This window comes from Melopsittacus undulatus, chromosome 3 (genome assembly GCF_012275295.1).
Source record: "Melopsittacus undulatus isolate bMelUnd1 chromosome 3, bMelUnd1.mat.Z, whole genome shotgun sequence".
Classification (NCBI taxonomy): domain Eukaryota; kingdom Metazoa; phylum Chordata; class Aves; order Psittaciformes; family Psittaculidae; genus Melopsittacus; species Melopsittacus undulatus.
This window is the reverse complement of record NC_047529.1, coordinates 28050498-28066297: the sequence shown is the minus strand read 5'-3', so window position 1 is coordinate 28066297 and position 15800 is coordinate 28050498. Positions and strand designations below refer to the sequence as shown.

At 42.8% G+C, this 15800-nt stretch overlaps 1 protein-coding gene across 2 annotated transcripts; it reads right to left on the bottom strand.

Moving 5' to 3' along the window:
• Positions 1-364: 364 nt before the first annotated feature.
• On the bottom strand, positions 365-14887 carry PDIA6 (protein disulfide isomerase family A member 6). 2 transcript variants are annotated; one of them, XM_031046337.2, is made up of 13 exons: positions 14782-14887; positions 12068-12209; positions 10833-10890; positions 10004-10130; positions 9409-9515; positions 7862-7995; positions 7354-7468; positions 6281-6421; positions 5020-5104; positions 4861-4933; positions 3641-3799; positions 1579-1675; positions 365-844 (listed from the first exon to the last, which is right to left on the bottom strand). In XM_031046337.2, exons 1-13 carry the CDS (start codon positions 14813-14815, stop codon positions 776-778), a joined length of 1341 nt encoding a protein of 446 aa, XP_030902197.2. In that variant the 5' UTR covers positions 14816-14887; the 3' UTR covers positions 365-775. The 2 variants fall into 2 exon arrangements, with proteins under 2 accessions (XP_030902197.2, XP_033916155.1); XM_034060264.1 differs by lacking the exon at positions 14782-14887 and adding an exon at positions 12701-12743 and having other exon boundaries at positions 372-844.
• Positions 14888-15800: the final 913 nt, after the last annotated feature.

The window sequence follows — 15800 nt, the reverse complement described above, 5'->3', positions numbered from 1 at the left end:
ATCTTATGCCCTAAAATGGCGATTAGCTTCACCTCCAATCCTGAGGAAAGACCAACAGCTCCCCGTGTCTCCCACTGCAGCAGCCACCCTGCTTCCATTGTGTTAAAGATCTCACCAAGTCTGGCACAAAGAGAAAGCCCCTGAGAAAGAAGAGGAAGACTAAAGAGCATTTAAACTAGGATTGTCCATGTAATCAGGCTTTCAGCCAAACTGTCAAGATCATTCACAGCAAGGGGTAATTTAAGGACTCCCCTCTGCCCCAGCCTCTGTAGTCTACAGCTCAGTTTTCAAGAGTCATCCAAAATAGGATAGCTTTTATCATGTGCACCTCTGTTACTCTACACAAGACTCTACACACACTGACTGTGTGTCAAAAATATTTTGTTTTATTCTTTAATTGAAACAGAAGCTGACCAGGTTCCACCTCCATGAAAAAAAAATTACGTTTAAAACTGGTTACACTAACAGCTTCCAGCAACACTCAAACAGCACACTATCAACAAAACAAACCCCAAGATGTTCCAAAGAAATATCCATGTTGTCCTCAAAATATTTGTTACACAGAATACAATCAAGTTTACTGGTTATGACAATTCATAGAATTTCTGCAATGTTTTCTTGAGATGCGTACAGTTCACTGCTGCAGTGCATCACATAGCACAGTGTGGCATGTGCTAGTTCTCCATAAAAAGGCCACTGGAATATCCATCTGATTGTGAACCAGGTTGCAAACTGCTGCACAAGCTTGCCCAAGAAAAGAAGTTTCCTGAAGATCTCACAGCTCATCTTTATCCCAGTCATCCAGATCCACATCACTGAGATCAATATCATCTTCAACTGGAAGCTGTGGAGAAGGGAAGGTTTTGAGCATGGGTTCAGAAGCATTTAGGACATCACTGATTCTGAAAGATGCTTACTTCATATTGAGAGTAAAGCTCCCTCCTGTCTTCTCTGTCATTCATAAAAGCTCGAAGTATATTAAGCACAGGACAAGTGATCAGAGTTTAGACTAGGAGGTTGTTTCCTACTAATAATACCCCAGATAAAGGCAAATACAGATGTACTAATACTACTGTATTCTGCACTTTAATTCCATCTGAAGTAGGTGAAAGAATTGCAGTAACTTAAGTTTTTACAGCAATGTTGAACCTTACAAACCTATTTAATCCCTATTCTATTTATTACATGGGCTTTCCCTTACAAACTATCTGACATTAAGACTGCCAATAAGGTCAGCATATTGCAGAACAAAAGGCTCTGAAACACTCATTACCTTGAATGCATACACTACCACCACCCTCCACTACCACACCACAAGTAGTAACACTTTTCAGGCTCAAGGGATTCAACTTTCAGACCACATCCAAACAGCGAGGAAAGAGTATCTGTCCACAGTGTCAGGCAATGAATGTGGTGTTTGGTCTAGTGGCAGGGTTTTGGTAAGGGGAAACCATCAATACAACTTACCACAATCTTTGAAGAACAAGAATTTTCACATTGCCAGTTCTTAGTTATTTTACCTAATCACTTCTGAGCCTAGCAAATCATCAGCACTTTTAGAAATGATGCATCCCTTACCTCGCCATCTTTGCCATCCCAAGGTTCAACTGAATGAATTTTAGGGAAAGCTCCACCAGCCACTGGTGCTGTAGAGCCACGACCAACAGATAGTTCCCTAAGAAAAAACAAAAACCAAACCAAACAAGTTAAAGAAGTTTCTTTAGTTCCATCCACCTGGAACAGTGCCTACTTCAGATAAAAGGAAGTCAACTTCAAGATCTGATCTCTGGAAACAAATCTAAACTGTCTGGAAGCATAAACTTATCCATCAGAGAAGCAGAAAATTAATAGAGCCTTTGAAGCAGCACTGCAAATTTGTAATTGGATTCGAAGAGACAATGTGAATTATATTATTTCATATTTCAGCAGTTTAACGACTGTGGACACACACAGCCCCTTTAACAGCGTGTTGTTTATCACTTAAGGCAACTCCAAGAGCCTTCTATAGTGTTGAAAGTCACCTGCAACTGTTACTTCAAATCTTTTATAATCATCCTTTTAGTGATGTTTTTAAGCAGAGACTAAGCATCCACAAGTTACAGTGGGAAGGAAGTAACCACCTTCGAGATACTCCATCTTGCACTTGCTAATTAGGCTTCCTCAAAAAGCCTAAATGTTAAAATCCCAAACAGCTAAGCCCTTTGCACTCTTTCAGAGGCAAATAAGATTGAACAAGCATTCCTCCCTAAGTGAGATCTACAATTTTTATGGTCTTCCTAGTGCCAACTTCTTCACTTTTGGTCAACACTGCTGAAAATGCCTATTAGATTATACAAGCTGCACTAACAACCAGGTATCCCCAGTGTGATTGTACTGCTTTCTTTAGGCAGCACAGCTGAGCTGAAGTGTCAAGTGAGAGATTATTCTAGCAAGAACTGCTCTGCAGTAAGACAATACCAAACCAATTACCTAATGCAATACAAGCTATTAAGTTGGCTGTTGTGTCCTGAAAGCACCATCTACCCTCACCAGAAGAGCCTTCACTAAGATGGATTTTACACACTAAGAGACATTTGCCATGTCTGAGAAAGGCAGATGTTTCTTGCATGCACTAGCACAAAGTGATTGGTATTACTTTTCTTGCACCTGAATCCTAATTTTTACTTGGTGTCCCAAGAACGGTCCCTTTTTGGCATTAAGAAGACAGTCTGATCACTTACACAGGTAAGAGAATATAGCAATGTATCTATTAAACCCTCAGGAAAAGGGTTCAATTAATGTGCTTCTTATGGCAAGGTGAGGAGACACTGCTGTATTTGCTTTTGTAATTCTGACTGTCCTCTGCCATTCTCTGAGCAAGGATACTGCTAATGTAAGCTCTCAAAGGCTTATCATATGTATGTACATACATAACTTATGGCAGCTGCTGTTTTACCCAGAAGCAGAATTCCCACTTCACTTTGACCATGCTTAAGTAATAGTTTAAGCTTAGCTGCTCTGCTTAATTGCTGCTGCCACCTTCTGTCATTTCCATTTTCTCTCCCCATTCAGTTCTTTTCAGCACTGGCTCTTGCCCAGCTACACAAGAGGCAGTTTCACTGAACTTGAGCTGACTTTTTGGATGGATTGCTTCAGGTCCCTCAATTAGTTTATCAGATGCCAGGGGAATGGGGAAGGTGGGAGAGAGAAGACAGGACTAGACCAAACCAGAAAGCTTAACAGCAACATACAGAACCTCAACAGCAGCTATTTAAATACCCAGACTCGGAACTTCCCAACTACTAAATCAGAATCAAGCATTTGAATCAGACATTATTGATTACCAACTCCCACCAATGTTTTTGATTACCAGAGAACCAGAATTTTTCAAGATCAAAGCTCACTTCTATTTTCAAACTATTTTCAATATTTGCGCTAAAATATTTAAGTCTAAATGGCCAACTTGTCAATTCTGCCCACCATAAAAACACAGTGACTGCCTTATTAGCTGAAATCCCCACTGAAATAATTCCCTGACTCCAGTGAATACACATTGCCATAACTCTCTTAACTGTGCAAGTCTCACCTGATCCAGGAGGGCCTGATTTTGTTTTAAAGAGTCACAAAAGAGAAAGATTTAAGTCACTGAAAGATGTCATACCTGAGAAACTCATTAATCCCTTGCTCACTGAATGATCCTTTCAGAAGGGCAAATTTCATCTTCCGAGCATTAACAGCTGCCATTGCTGGATATCCAAAACCTCCAATTCCCAAAGAGCTCTCAAGATCTGACTGAGCACCCGCTTCTGTCCACAGCCACCTTCAGGAAATTATAAAACAGAAAATTAATAATTAGAATGAGCACTACAATCATGTAAGTCATACACATCCCACAACCCTGTAGAGTTCAAGATGGGCTCTGAACTGCCCTTGACAGAAGTCAGCAGGATCCCAATCTTGAACCATGTAACAGAAGAAAGCCCCTCCCTGACAGCACTTCTAGGCCAGCCCCATGCTCACAGCCACTAGAAACTGGACCAGAACAGCAGCAAAACACAGTCCAGGGAAAGAACTACATTACCAATCTGAACAAATTGCTATACTTTAGTATATAATAAGTAAGGTTTAAAATGGTTCACAGATCCAAATATGATAAATGTACAGCCCAAATCCCACTGCAGAGGCTTTCTTGCCAAGATCTGCAAGACCAGTATTTCACTCAGTATTAGTTCCTTGCTGGCCAGGTTTCAGTTCCTCTAAGGCTTAGAACAAGTCCTCTGAGGAACCTCTGGAATCAACTAGTCTCAGCATTTTCCTCAGGCTTTCAAGCCATTTCGCCCTCTTTTCACAGCAGTCTGTGTCAAAACTCTCACCTAGAGAAGCCCCCAAGATCCTAACCTCTGCTTGAGAGGAAGAGGTGGAGAAAAGGCAAAGCCTGCTGAGAAAAGGCAAAGCGTGCTTCATTGAGAGCGTGAAACTTGTTAATAAACTGCAATTTACTTTCATTTTTTGAAGATTCAGTCATACTGGCAGACTCACCCACCAGCAAAAGACTCTAAAAGAAACTGGATAAATGCTGTCCTAAAATATTGTAGCATTCAGGACAAAAGTAAAAAAAAAAAATCTTAATCTGATCTCATTATTGCTTAGATATCTCATTTGTAGATTTGACAGGATGAAAAGAAAACCAACAAGGAGTATGAATAAACCAGGAGTTTATTCATCCCCACTCACAGCACAGTTTGTGAAATACCAATACACTATCCTGAACAAGGAACAACTCTTATCTGCAGATAGATTGCTATCATACAAATTAGATCCTGTTACCTCTAAAAAATGCTCACATCTTTTCAAAGACAACTTGTCTACAATGAGACTTACCCCCACATTTTCTTTTTGTATTTTTCAGCCATTTTTAACATGACATCCAGGTAAGAATTCCTCCCTGAAGCTCCTGTTAGACATGATTGAACAAGTTAAACACAACTATATGCTCTAAGTGACAAATTCACATAAAAATTTGTTTGCTTGTAGGTCTACCTGTGTCAAGAATATGAGGCAGGACAGAAATGATGCAGAGCTGATGAGCATCACAGGTATTCTTCAGAACATCTTCACTGATTATCTAGAAGAAAGCAGCAGAAAGTCAATGAGATTAAGACATGGTTACCCAGCTGTGACTGCACTTCCCTCCAATAGCTTATCAACTCCATCCTACAAGGTAATAAGCATTGGAACATTGGTAATAAGCATTGGAACATTGCCAGAAATGCTTAGAAAACACTGCTATTTCACTGGTCCCCCAGTGCAAGACTAATTGCAAAGAATTTATAAAGTCCTCTGCCAAGCCTTCATAACACAAAAATAAGCAGTACCAAATAAGGCTTAGAGAGAACAGCAAGATCACAGATGCCAAAAATCACTGTCCTTGGAACACTGTCCTTGGAAACAGCACACCCAGACCTACACGTATGCCTGTTGGTTTCATTCATAATACTGTTAGTATAAGGAGAGCCAGCAGGGTGCAGCATCTGCTGAGGATGAGGACATTTAATCAACATTAACAGCAATACCAGTTTTGTGCGACCTACCTTAAAAGGAATCAACACATTTATCTAAACCTCCAAACTTTTGTGCACCTTTGCCAGTAAAAAAATCTCTAAGCATACAGCCCAAATACATGTCTATCAATCACATGCATGTACTATTGTACTAACATTATGTACATTATAAGCCATATAATTATAATAAGAAAATTGACATTTTAAAAGAGTAACAAAGCTGAAACAAACATCATCGTTAAAAATATTAATAGTATAAATCTTTTTCTTTTTCCTCCTGCACCCCAATAGATTGTCTTGGATACACCCCACTTTGGGGACAACTGATCAACATTTCAAACCCACCAACATCAAGCTGAAACTAGTGGAGTTTTTGGACAACAAGCAAGCTCAGTTCTTATGCATCTCCTAATGGATGGCTTGCCAGTGACAAAACTATGCCCTCCTGTTGTAAGAAAAAAGATGGGCACAGAACCCAACCTTTTCACTCATTCCTCAATAGGATTCAGACACCCTGATACCATCCCACTAGTGTCTTCGCTGTATCAATTCTGATAATTTTTTGGTTCAGAAATTCAGTGAAACATAAACAGCTGAATGATCAGACTTGTCATCCTTGACTTTCCGCTGCAAAAGAGTGCGCAGGCAACATACTTAGGCTATTTACAATAAAAAGTCCTGTAAAAACTGCAGCAAAGGATATGATGGAAAAGCAATTTGAGAAAATGATGTAGAGGTACCTCCAGGAGCTCAGGTGGTGGTGCATTATCAGAAAACAGATCCAGAGCACGAGAAACGATGTCAGATCTGGTTCTCCCACCATCATAATCAACAGGGTCTTCTCCTTTCTGGAAAATTTTAATGGTAGGAAATCCACGAATCTGCAAAAAAAGTTGAAACCATCAGATCACATAAATCTGAAAATTTACGGTGGAAGTTATGTGATACTCAGACACATTTTAGATGAAGAAAAAGGGAAGAGATCCAACATCTATGTGAATCAAGTGTCCCAGACTGTTACAACTGAACTTGGAACAATTGTTTCCTACTTGTGCAATAATTCAAAACAAGGTTAACATACACTGATACACTGTTTCAAGTCTTAGGTCTGATGAATCACTAACGCTTTCAGATCAATTCAGATGTACCAAGCACTGCAGGTTTAAGTGCCATTAGGACTATTTTAACTCCTAATTTTTATTAGATAGTAGTTTCCCTCATTTTTCTTGGGTGGGGGGGACAGCACTGTGCCTATATGGCAACAAATAGACCTTAAGTTCACCCTGCTACACTCCCACTAAAACTTGTTCAGTGCTCCCACTGACTGCCAGTCATGCGCAGAGGAAAACTATGCAGCATACTATGAACATCCTGTACTGTACCAAAAATTAAAGAATATCAGTTCCTTTTGGACTTGCAGCATAGCTGATTGGAGCAGCTAACATTGTCAGTGATCTCCAATATCTGGCTCCAAGAGGTACAGGTAGATGTGTGAGTTCTGGAGATACTCAGCCAGCATATAGTCTGAGAGACCTTTCACTTCAGATGATGAAGCTATACAAGATTTCATGGACATAAAGAGCCATTTTCATCAGCAACACCCAGATTTATTCATTTATCTCATCCCATTCATTTATATTGTTACTGACATTCAGGAAAGAATATTGTGGGAATACGGTGTGTGACACAACATTAATTTTAGAACAAACATTTAAGTAGTACCAGATTAAGGAAGAGTTCAGTATGCATTACAGGGAAATCTGACTTACTAAGAGATGTAAAAGAAACTGAAACCACTGCAGAGCACACTTACCCCATATCTGCTTGCCAGCATCTGATTAACAGTTGCATCTACTGCAGCCAGCTTTACTTTTCCCTTTGTTTGTTCCTTCACCTCAGTGGCAGCAGCTGCCCATTCTGGCTCCAGGCTGAAAAACAAAGGGTACGAGTTCTCTAAGCTTTAAGAAAGCTAGCAAAAGTACATCATATTTCATGTAGCATACACCACTCAGGAAAAAATAAAGCCTGCAGACAGTGACAGCTAGGAGGGTTATTCCAAATGAGACTCAAGTCCCACATAACTTCTGGATCTTATTTCCACTGGTAACTGGGCATTTTACTGCTAAGGTGGGATGAAGCCAGAGCAGCAATCAAGGTGCCCTGAGCAGTCAAAGCCCACCACACGTTTGTCAAAACACTTTACAGAAACCCCCACTTCTGACATACCAGAGATGCAAGTTCTCCTTTAGGAGATTAAGAGTATCACACAAAACAAAGCATTAATAATGTGAACTCAATTGTTGAAGAAAAAGCTCATTTACTTTTTGCAGTGCCCACACCATGGAGCATAAAACTCCACCATCCACACATCATCACTATTTATGACGTTCTTATCGAAGCTGTCATCAGTCAGCTCAATCACATCCCTCTTATCACCACCTCCGCTCTCTCGGCTCTGCAAGAAACAAACAGATCCTCACATAAGTGCGTCATGTCATACCAAATGGTCTTTATTTGAATGAGACACAAAACAGGCAGTATAGGTTACACAACTTCTCCATTTTTAGAACTGACAATACACACAGCCTGCTCCCACATCACTTTCAAGAAACAGTAAACGATCCTTCTCTTAAAATCAGGTCAAACTGACTAAAAAGAAGAAGGAAGGAACACTTCCCCAGTTCTTCATGCTCTGCGCTGCCCAAGAACAAAGTGCTCTCCAACCCCCCCCTCACCATTGTGTTCTGGTTTCCAGGAAAACAAACACGTGTAAGAGCAATACACACTACAGGGCACAGATCACCTAAGTATTCTACCTGCCCAGCCTGAGAATGTTGGAGTGTATTTGCTCCATGATACAGAAACAGTAGTAGGAGCCAGAAGCTTTTCAATTTGCCTTCAGGGAGAAATCCAGCAAGCCAACTTCAGAACACAACCAAATTCAGAAAAGCCTCATCCATTCAGCTTAGCCTAGAACTAGGCAAATGATACCTCAACCAGCTGAAGAACAGGGCTAACAGGGACCTCAAATGATACCTCAACTAGTTGAAGAACAGGGCTAACAGGGACCCCAAAGTTCAAAGGGAGACACACCTGAGGAAGAATCACGTAATACTTGGGACTGACTAACTGTAAAGTATCTTTTCACAGGGACCTGGGCATCTTGGTGGATGAGCTGAATATGAGCCAGCACTGCACCCCTGTGGCAAAAGCAGCCAACAGCCCCCCAAGCTACACTTGGGGTTGCCAACAGAGTTGGGGAGATCTTTTCCTCTGCTCAGCACTGTGTGAGACACCTAAGATTGCTGGGTGTAGTTCTGGGCTCCCCAGCATACCCAGTATAAGAAGTATACACACAGAGAAGCAAGTCCAGCCAAGGGTCAAAGCTGGTTAAGGGCTTTGAGCATCTGATATATGATGATAAATTGAGAAAGATGGGATTGCTCATCTGGAAACGGAGAAAACTTAACATAGATCCTATCCATGTATATAAATACCTTAGTGAAAAGGAGTAAATAAAAGAAAGGCAGGCTCTTCTCTGCAATACCCAGGAACAGGACAAAAAGGGCATAAGTTGAAACACAAGAATCTAGTTTAAATACAAGAAAAAACTTTTCTATTCTGAGCACAGTCAAACACTGGAATAGATTGCCCCAAAACTGCAATCCATATGGAGTCTCAGTCTTTGGAGATACTAACAACTTGGTGGGACACAGCCCTGAGCAATCTTCTCAAGCTGACCCTGCACTGGGCAGGAGGGCTGGACTAGACAGCCTCCAGAAATTCCTTCCCACTTCAACTATTCTGTGAAATGAGCACAAGCTCTCCTGTACAGTCTCCAGTTAAACACACACATTCCCTCAAATACCTGTTTCCCAGAACTATATCCTCCACTTCTGCCACTAAGACGGTCTTTCACCAGGGACCGAAGAGCACTTAAAGCAGCATCAACAATAGCGTCACTTGTCCTGCCACCTGCAACGCAGCAAAACGAGCGATTGAAGCATCAAAGGCCAGGTTAAGGTAGGCCCCCAACTTCATTAACAAACTTAATACTCTCTCACTCTACGGATTTTTCACAAAAAAGCAGGACTGGACTATGAGTGATATGATACTAGTGGTGGAACATCACTGACAAACACAAACAATATGATTACTTCACTCCAATTTTTAACTACCACCCTTATCTGATGTGGGGTGACTGTGGCAAGCTTCCAGTAAACAGGAAGAAAGGAATAATTCTTTAGAATTGCTTAGCAACCTCCACCAACTGCAGGTGGAACTGTTGGCCCACATTAAGACATGCACAATTTGGTCAAGTTAGTCCCACCCACCTGTGTATCAGTTGCTACAAACACTAGACAGGAAGGAAACACCACACGAGACAGCATTGGCAGCTACCATAATTACTATATCCAGGGAAGTTTTCAGGCATGCAACACACAAAAAAGCATCACATTTACCCTGATAATCTTCTGCTTTGTTTTTGTTGGCTCCAAATATCTTGATAGTTGGAAACCCTCTGACTCCATACTGTCCACCCAAGGACTGATGTTTGTCTGCATCTACTGCACCTACTTTCACTACCCCCTGTGGAAGTAAAAACAAATACTAACACAAGACCTCTACAACGATTTAACACATTTTATACTCTTTGTATGCTGTGGGGGGCAGAGAGTGTATTATTAGGAGGGTACAAAAAGTCACGAGAAGAGAGGTGCAATCCCCCCCAGAAGCATTAACCTACAGAATACCATATGTCCATTCTTTCTTCATCCCAGCAAACCAGATTTTAAATTGTTTGGCATTTTTTTAGCTTGTAATTGAAGAAGGGGAATATATTTAACATAGGCAAGAGTTCAGCAAATCACTACCTGACCAAGTTTTCTGTAATTAAAGAAATATTAATCACCAACAGCTTAGAACACTGTTTTTACATGTTTTTCCTGTACTTTAGAGGCAGGCAACAGAAAAGTGAGGAAGAAACAAGGAACATGCTATCTGGGGGGATGATGAGCAGATTCTAATGCCTTCTGGTGCTGTTAAAAGCAGCCCTGGAAAACAGCAAAGGGAATTCACAGGGACAGAATAATTCACTGGCTTCTTTTAAAAAAAAGAAAAACACCCACAAAAAATACTGTCTGTTTAAGTGCTTCTGACTGGCACTTCCCTGCTGGACAAGTGTGACTAAAGTGATACAGTTTTGGGGACCAAGCCTCAAGCCAGGTGACCAATAGCCAAACTCTCCTCAATCCACTGCCACAAGCACATTTGAAAGGCTAAACAACTTACTTTTAATGCTGTTGCTGCTTTCTTCCACTCCGGGGTTAGTCTTTGACAGTGACCACACCTTTTAGGAAACAAAACACAGTAATTGTCATTCAGACCTGATAATTATTTCACAAAATACAGAGTGGTCTTGTTGCGTTTGCAATTACCAATCACCCCACAGCAAATTTAGGAAAGTTAAGATTTTCTCATGAAGAGGTGAAAAAGCTATGCCACAACATCGCATCATCAGACTTCCGAACACATGTACTCCACATGTATTATACAAGTGCATGCAAACACACATATGCACACACATCTCAAAAGCTAGCTGGCTTTCCTAGCACAGAGGCAAACAGGAGCACCAACATCCAGATTTGCACACTAGTCTGCTTGTTACAAGCTAAAATGGAAGTGATGGGACCTGAAAAAAATATTTTAGAGGTAAATTCCTCAGTAGCAAGAATCTGTGGCACATTTCCTGGAGGTGTCTGGCAGACGAGCAACAGCTGACTGGCAACTAGAGTACAGTCACAGTATCACAAGTCTGTAAGGAAAGAAGAGCTACCATTTTACTTAAACCTGTTCCATACTTGATTGCTATTGTTCAATAAAGCTTTCTTTTGCCTGTAAAGCTGCAACAACACTTAAAGGCGGCACAATAAGCTTCCCCCAAGCCTGTCAGTCCAGATTCAGTCAGGCTGTTGCAATGAAAGGCCCCTTTCTCCAGAACATGGAGCTTTGGACGGCAATAGCACAGAGGACTTGTGCAAAGGTGGAATATACATCATCAGAATTTACATGGAAGAGACTCCATGCTTTGGACATGAGCAGGACAGGAGACAGAAGTGCTAAATTCAGATGCACAAATCCAGTATTTTTCAATGGAAACTGGAAATTCTTAGTGTGAATTCAAGCTCTGTGCTTCCACATCAGCATGAGTGAGGCAGAAGTGAGGGGCCTTCTCACCTATTGCATTTTGATTAGTCATTTTTAACACTGACTTCAGTAAAAATTGAAGTAGTAAAATAGCATATAAGGTTTTGTTATTAGACCCTATTTACCAACGTGAAACCAATTCCTGCCTTTTTCTCTCATGAGAAAAATAACTCCAACTGGAGCTATTTTGCTAGGCATGAGGCCACCAAACTGATAACTATACTGCCAACAACTGACTGAAACCTTGCACTGATCAGCAGCAGATTCTTATGCTGCTCCTCCATTATAAGAACAGGCAAGTATGCAGCTGTAATTCTTACCATGGGGCGTAGAACTCCACAAGCCACAGGTTCTCGCTCTGAATGACCTCCTTGTTGAAGTTAGTTGGTGTCAGCTCTATCACATCATCACTGGCCGAGTATAAACTGTTAACCACAAGGAATAATGTGCAGCTCACTGTGCCTAGAACAAAAAGCAAAGAAGTCAGCATTCCTGCAGAACATTTATGATTTTCCTGTTGCCACAGCTGAATCATCTCCCAACTCCCTGTAAATCAGCAGGGAAGGAAAAAAAAAGGATAGGGGGGCACAACAGACTCAATGGATTCAAGGCCCATTAAGAAAAAGGAATGTAAGGCCTCTCCTCCTCACTTAAATCAGGATTCCACAGGATCACGAAATATATTCACTGCACCTAAAGCTAGCTAGGGTTATGCCACTCCCACTATAGCTCTCCAAAGAACAGTTTGTCAAAGCTGCTACTCTAACTGTACCAGACCAGCAGAACTTCCACAGGGGTCCCCACAATTAGCTTCAATTTCTTTCAGTTCTTTCTCATAGAACCTCTTAAGCCCACACCTTTTGCACAGCAGGCAAACACATCTTTCATAGGACCACATAACTAAGGACTGTCCCAACTAGTTTTAGTACAGTCCCATTGATTTTAAGACTGACTTGATGCTAGTGTAAGGAGATCCTTCATTCTTGTTCATCAGGATCTTAAGTCTACCACTGAGTTATCTCACTAGCAACAGACTGGAGAACAACAGCTGAATCTCTGGTTAACAACTCAAGCACTCTTGGAATCCTAAAAAATTGAAAGGTACAAGGAAATTGCTTTCTCTGAAGAAAGACTTCATACCTCTGGATCTTGTATCTTCAGACTTGGCACATAAAACCTCATAATCTTTCCTTCTACAAAGTCAGAGAGATTGAAAGATTACAACCATCTCTGTAAAAAAATCCACAAAGCAGAAGACTTTCCTTAACCCACCAAAGACTTCAGACATCTAAGTTAGATCTACACAATAAAGTAGTTAGCTTTGCTGTGAGTGGTTAGTAAATTGCATAGGAAGCTGCACATTCTCTCTCAAGACTGAATGTGAGAGGAAGATACAATTCAGTGATGCAGAAACTTCACAGCACATGGTACAGACTGCACAGCACCACCTATGCCTTATCAGTCCTGCTCAAGAAAAGCCAGTTTCTATCCTGCAGGTGAGAGAAGCTGACATCTTCCAGGTTACTCAACCACAGATCTGGACTGAATTGCCATGCTGCAGCCCACCACCCTATCCATTGCACTACTCCCTCTTCTAAACGCTTCTTCTAGCCCTAGGACTCAACTTTTTTCTTCTGGTGTGATCCTAGTTGGTTTACATTACCAGATTTATACATTAGATTGGCTGTCTCCATTCAGCATGCCTATGTACAAACAGCACTTCATCAGAACTGATCAACTGACTTCCAAGGCAATCTGTGGCTGTCACAGCATGTTACGGTGACCTACAGTAGCAGCTGCCACTGGCATAGAGTAAGAAAAGAAGGATGGAAAAAGCTACTTGAATGTTACAGTCACTCTCAAGTAAGAAAACCTTCTTTAGGTGGAATGAGACCATTACATTTAAATCAGCGTATTTTAGCATCACCTAAGGAGACCTCTAGCAGAATCCATTCAGAAGCTAAACAGAGTTCTCTCAGCCATTTCTGCCACTTCAAATAGAGAAGGCCTAGTTTACCTAAAAATACCTGCTGAAAAGAACTCACAAAAGAAAGCACACAGTGAAATTCACCAAGTCACATATCACTGCTTTTTGGTTTGCCACTCATGAACTGGTGGCATAATTTTCCTTTCTACAGTGCAATATTCAAGGTTTAATTAATCTTTAGGAAATAAAAGGATAATTTTCCTACAAGCATCTACTCCAGGAAAATGCAAAACTGCCCTTGATACTGAAGCAACAAACAAACAAAAGAAAACCCAAAACAGATAATCTGATTTCAAAGGTTGTTTCCTAACGTAAACGAATTACATTGACAAGCCAAGTTGTAACTGAAGATCAGGGTGGGGGGAGAGAAAAAAGCTTTTACTATGGGACGTGAATGATGATTCCTTGAATGATGACTTCCTCCTTGAAATACCCACTCCTTCCTCAGCAGAGGAGCCCGAGTGGGACTGCTTCACAGGTTTACCAATTTATTTGGCACACAAGACCCAGCAGCAGGGAGAGGAGAACAAGAAGCACAACTCCCCACAGACTCCTTTTGTCTTCACTCATTGCTTTCTTGCTGCCCTTACAGCACTAGCTCCCACGTCAGGGCAGCCAGGCAAGTAAGCATCACTGCTCAAAGGAAACTAAAGCTTGCCTGTTTCTATTAGGGCGAGAGATAAGCACCTTTTGTGCTTTGACTGTTTTCGTCGCCGAGACCTTTAAACTGTCTACCCGCGCTTCAGCAGCCCACCGGAGCACTGATAACCCACACCCCCAGGGGCGCAGCGGCCGGAACCGCCAATGGCTGTCACCCGCCCCGCTGCCGGCCACCGAGAGGAGTGACCCGCACGGCCCAGAGCCCCCGCTCCTTCACGAGCGGGAAACAGACGCACGGCGGTTCCGCTCCCGTGCCCAATGGCCGCCCAGCCCGCTCCGGCTACAACAGGCCCGCACCCCCGCCGGACCCCGAGCAGCCCGCGTCCCTCCGGCCGCCCCCTCGTCCCGTCCCGTCCCGTCATCGGCCCTGCCGCATGCAGCTCCTACCCCACCACAAGCAGCCCACGGCTCGCGCCCCCATGGCTGCCTCCCGCTCCTTAGGCCACCGCTACGAGAGCCTGCCCGTCCCGTCCCACCGCCCACGCGCCGCGCGTCTCCCCGCCGTGGCTGCAGCCCATTGGCGGCCCCGGCGCTCGCGCACTGAGATAGCCAATGAGAGGGGTCCGCGTTAGCCGGTGCGGGGCGCGGGTGGTCGGAGCGAGCCTGGAGGGGCGGAGATAGGTGGTAGGGCCCGGCCTAAGGTGCGGGAATGGCTGTGAGCTTCTGTGTGCAGGAGGGCGTCAGAGGTGTGCATGGGGAGCGCAGCCCTGGCAAAAGTGCCCGCAGCCTCCTTCTAGCAGCTTCCCAGGGTCCTGAGGCGCTGCCCGTCTCCAGGCGCTGGGGGTGCCGGCTGCAACCCACGCAGGTCTTTAGGGAGAAGGTCCTCTTTGGTGCCCGAGCTTCTTTTGTACTGCCTCTAAGCGCAAACATCGGCTTCCAGGACCTGACAGCCTAAATCACAGTGCTGCTGTGAAAACCAAGGCAGGCATCGAGATCTGGAAAATAAACTGTTTGCAAGTCACAAGGGTGCATGTGAAAGTGGATATCAGCCTGGTTGCATCTGCTGTGGGCCAAGGAAATTGTTATAGGGGGAGGGGAGGGCTAGTGAATGCTGGTACAAGCTCTGTTAAAGACTGGATAACCTGCTTGCACTCGACAAAGACTTGAGAAGCTTGGGTTCAGCAGCACAATATGTATATGGCTATTTAGTATGAAAAATCAGCATCCCAGTTAAAAAACTTTGGAAACAGCTGGTCAAAAAGCTGGTTATTTCCGTCCTTTTCAATGATGGCACGTTGCAGGAGGAGGGTACTAGAGCTTGGACTGTGTAGTTGGTGGGCATAGATCTGTCCAAAAGCTTTTGAAGAGCTAGGATTCAATGGTTAAGTGAGCTGTGATTTTTTTACCATAGGTAGTAGCTGAGCTTAATGTACCACTGGAACAGTTTTCCAGCAGTTGGATCCACA

What these genes read in the sequence shown, in the direction of transcription:
- PDIA6 (XM_031046337.2), bottom strand. Translation starts at nt 14,815, where the DNA reads ATGGGGGCGCGAGCCGTGGGCTGCTTGTGGTGGG. An exon ending in CAAAGCAGAAGATTATCAGG is followed by an intron (nt 9,516 to 10,003) that starts GTAAATGTGATG and finishes GCTGCGTTGCAG; the next exon opens with GTGGCAGGACAAGTGACGCT. An exon ending in GCCTCATATTCTTGACACAG is followed by an intron (nt 4,934 to 5,019) that starts GTAGACCTACAA and finishes CATGTCTAACAG; the next exon opens with GAGCTTCAGGGAGGAATTCT.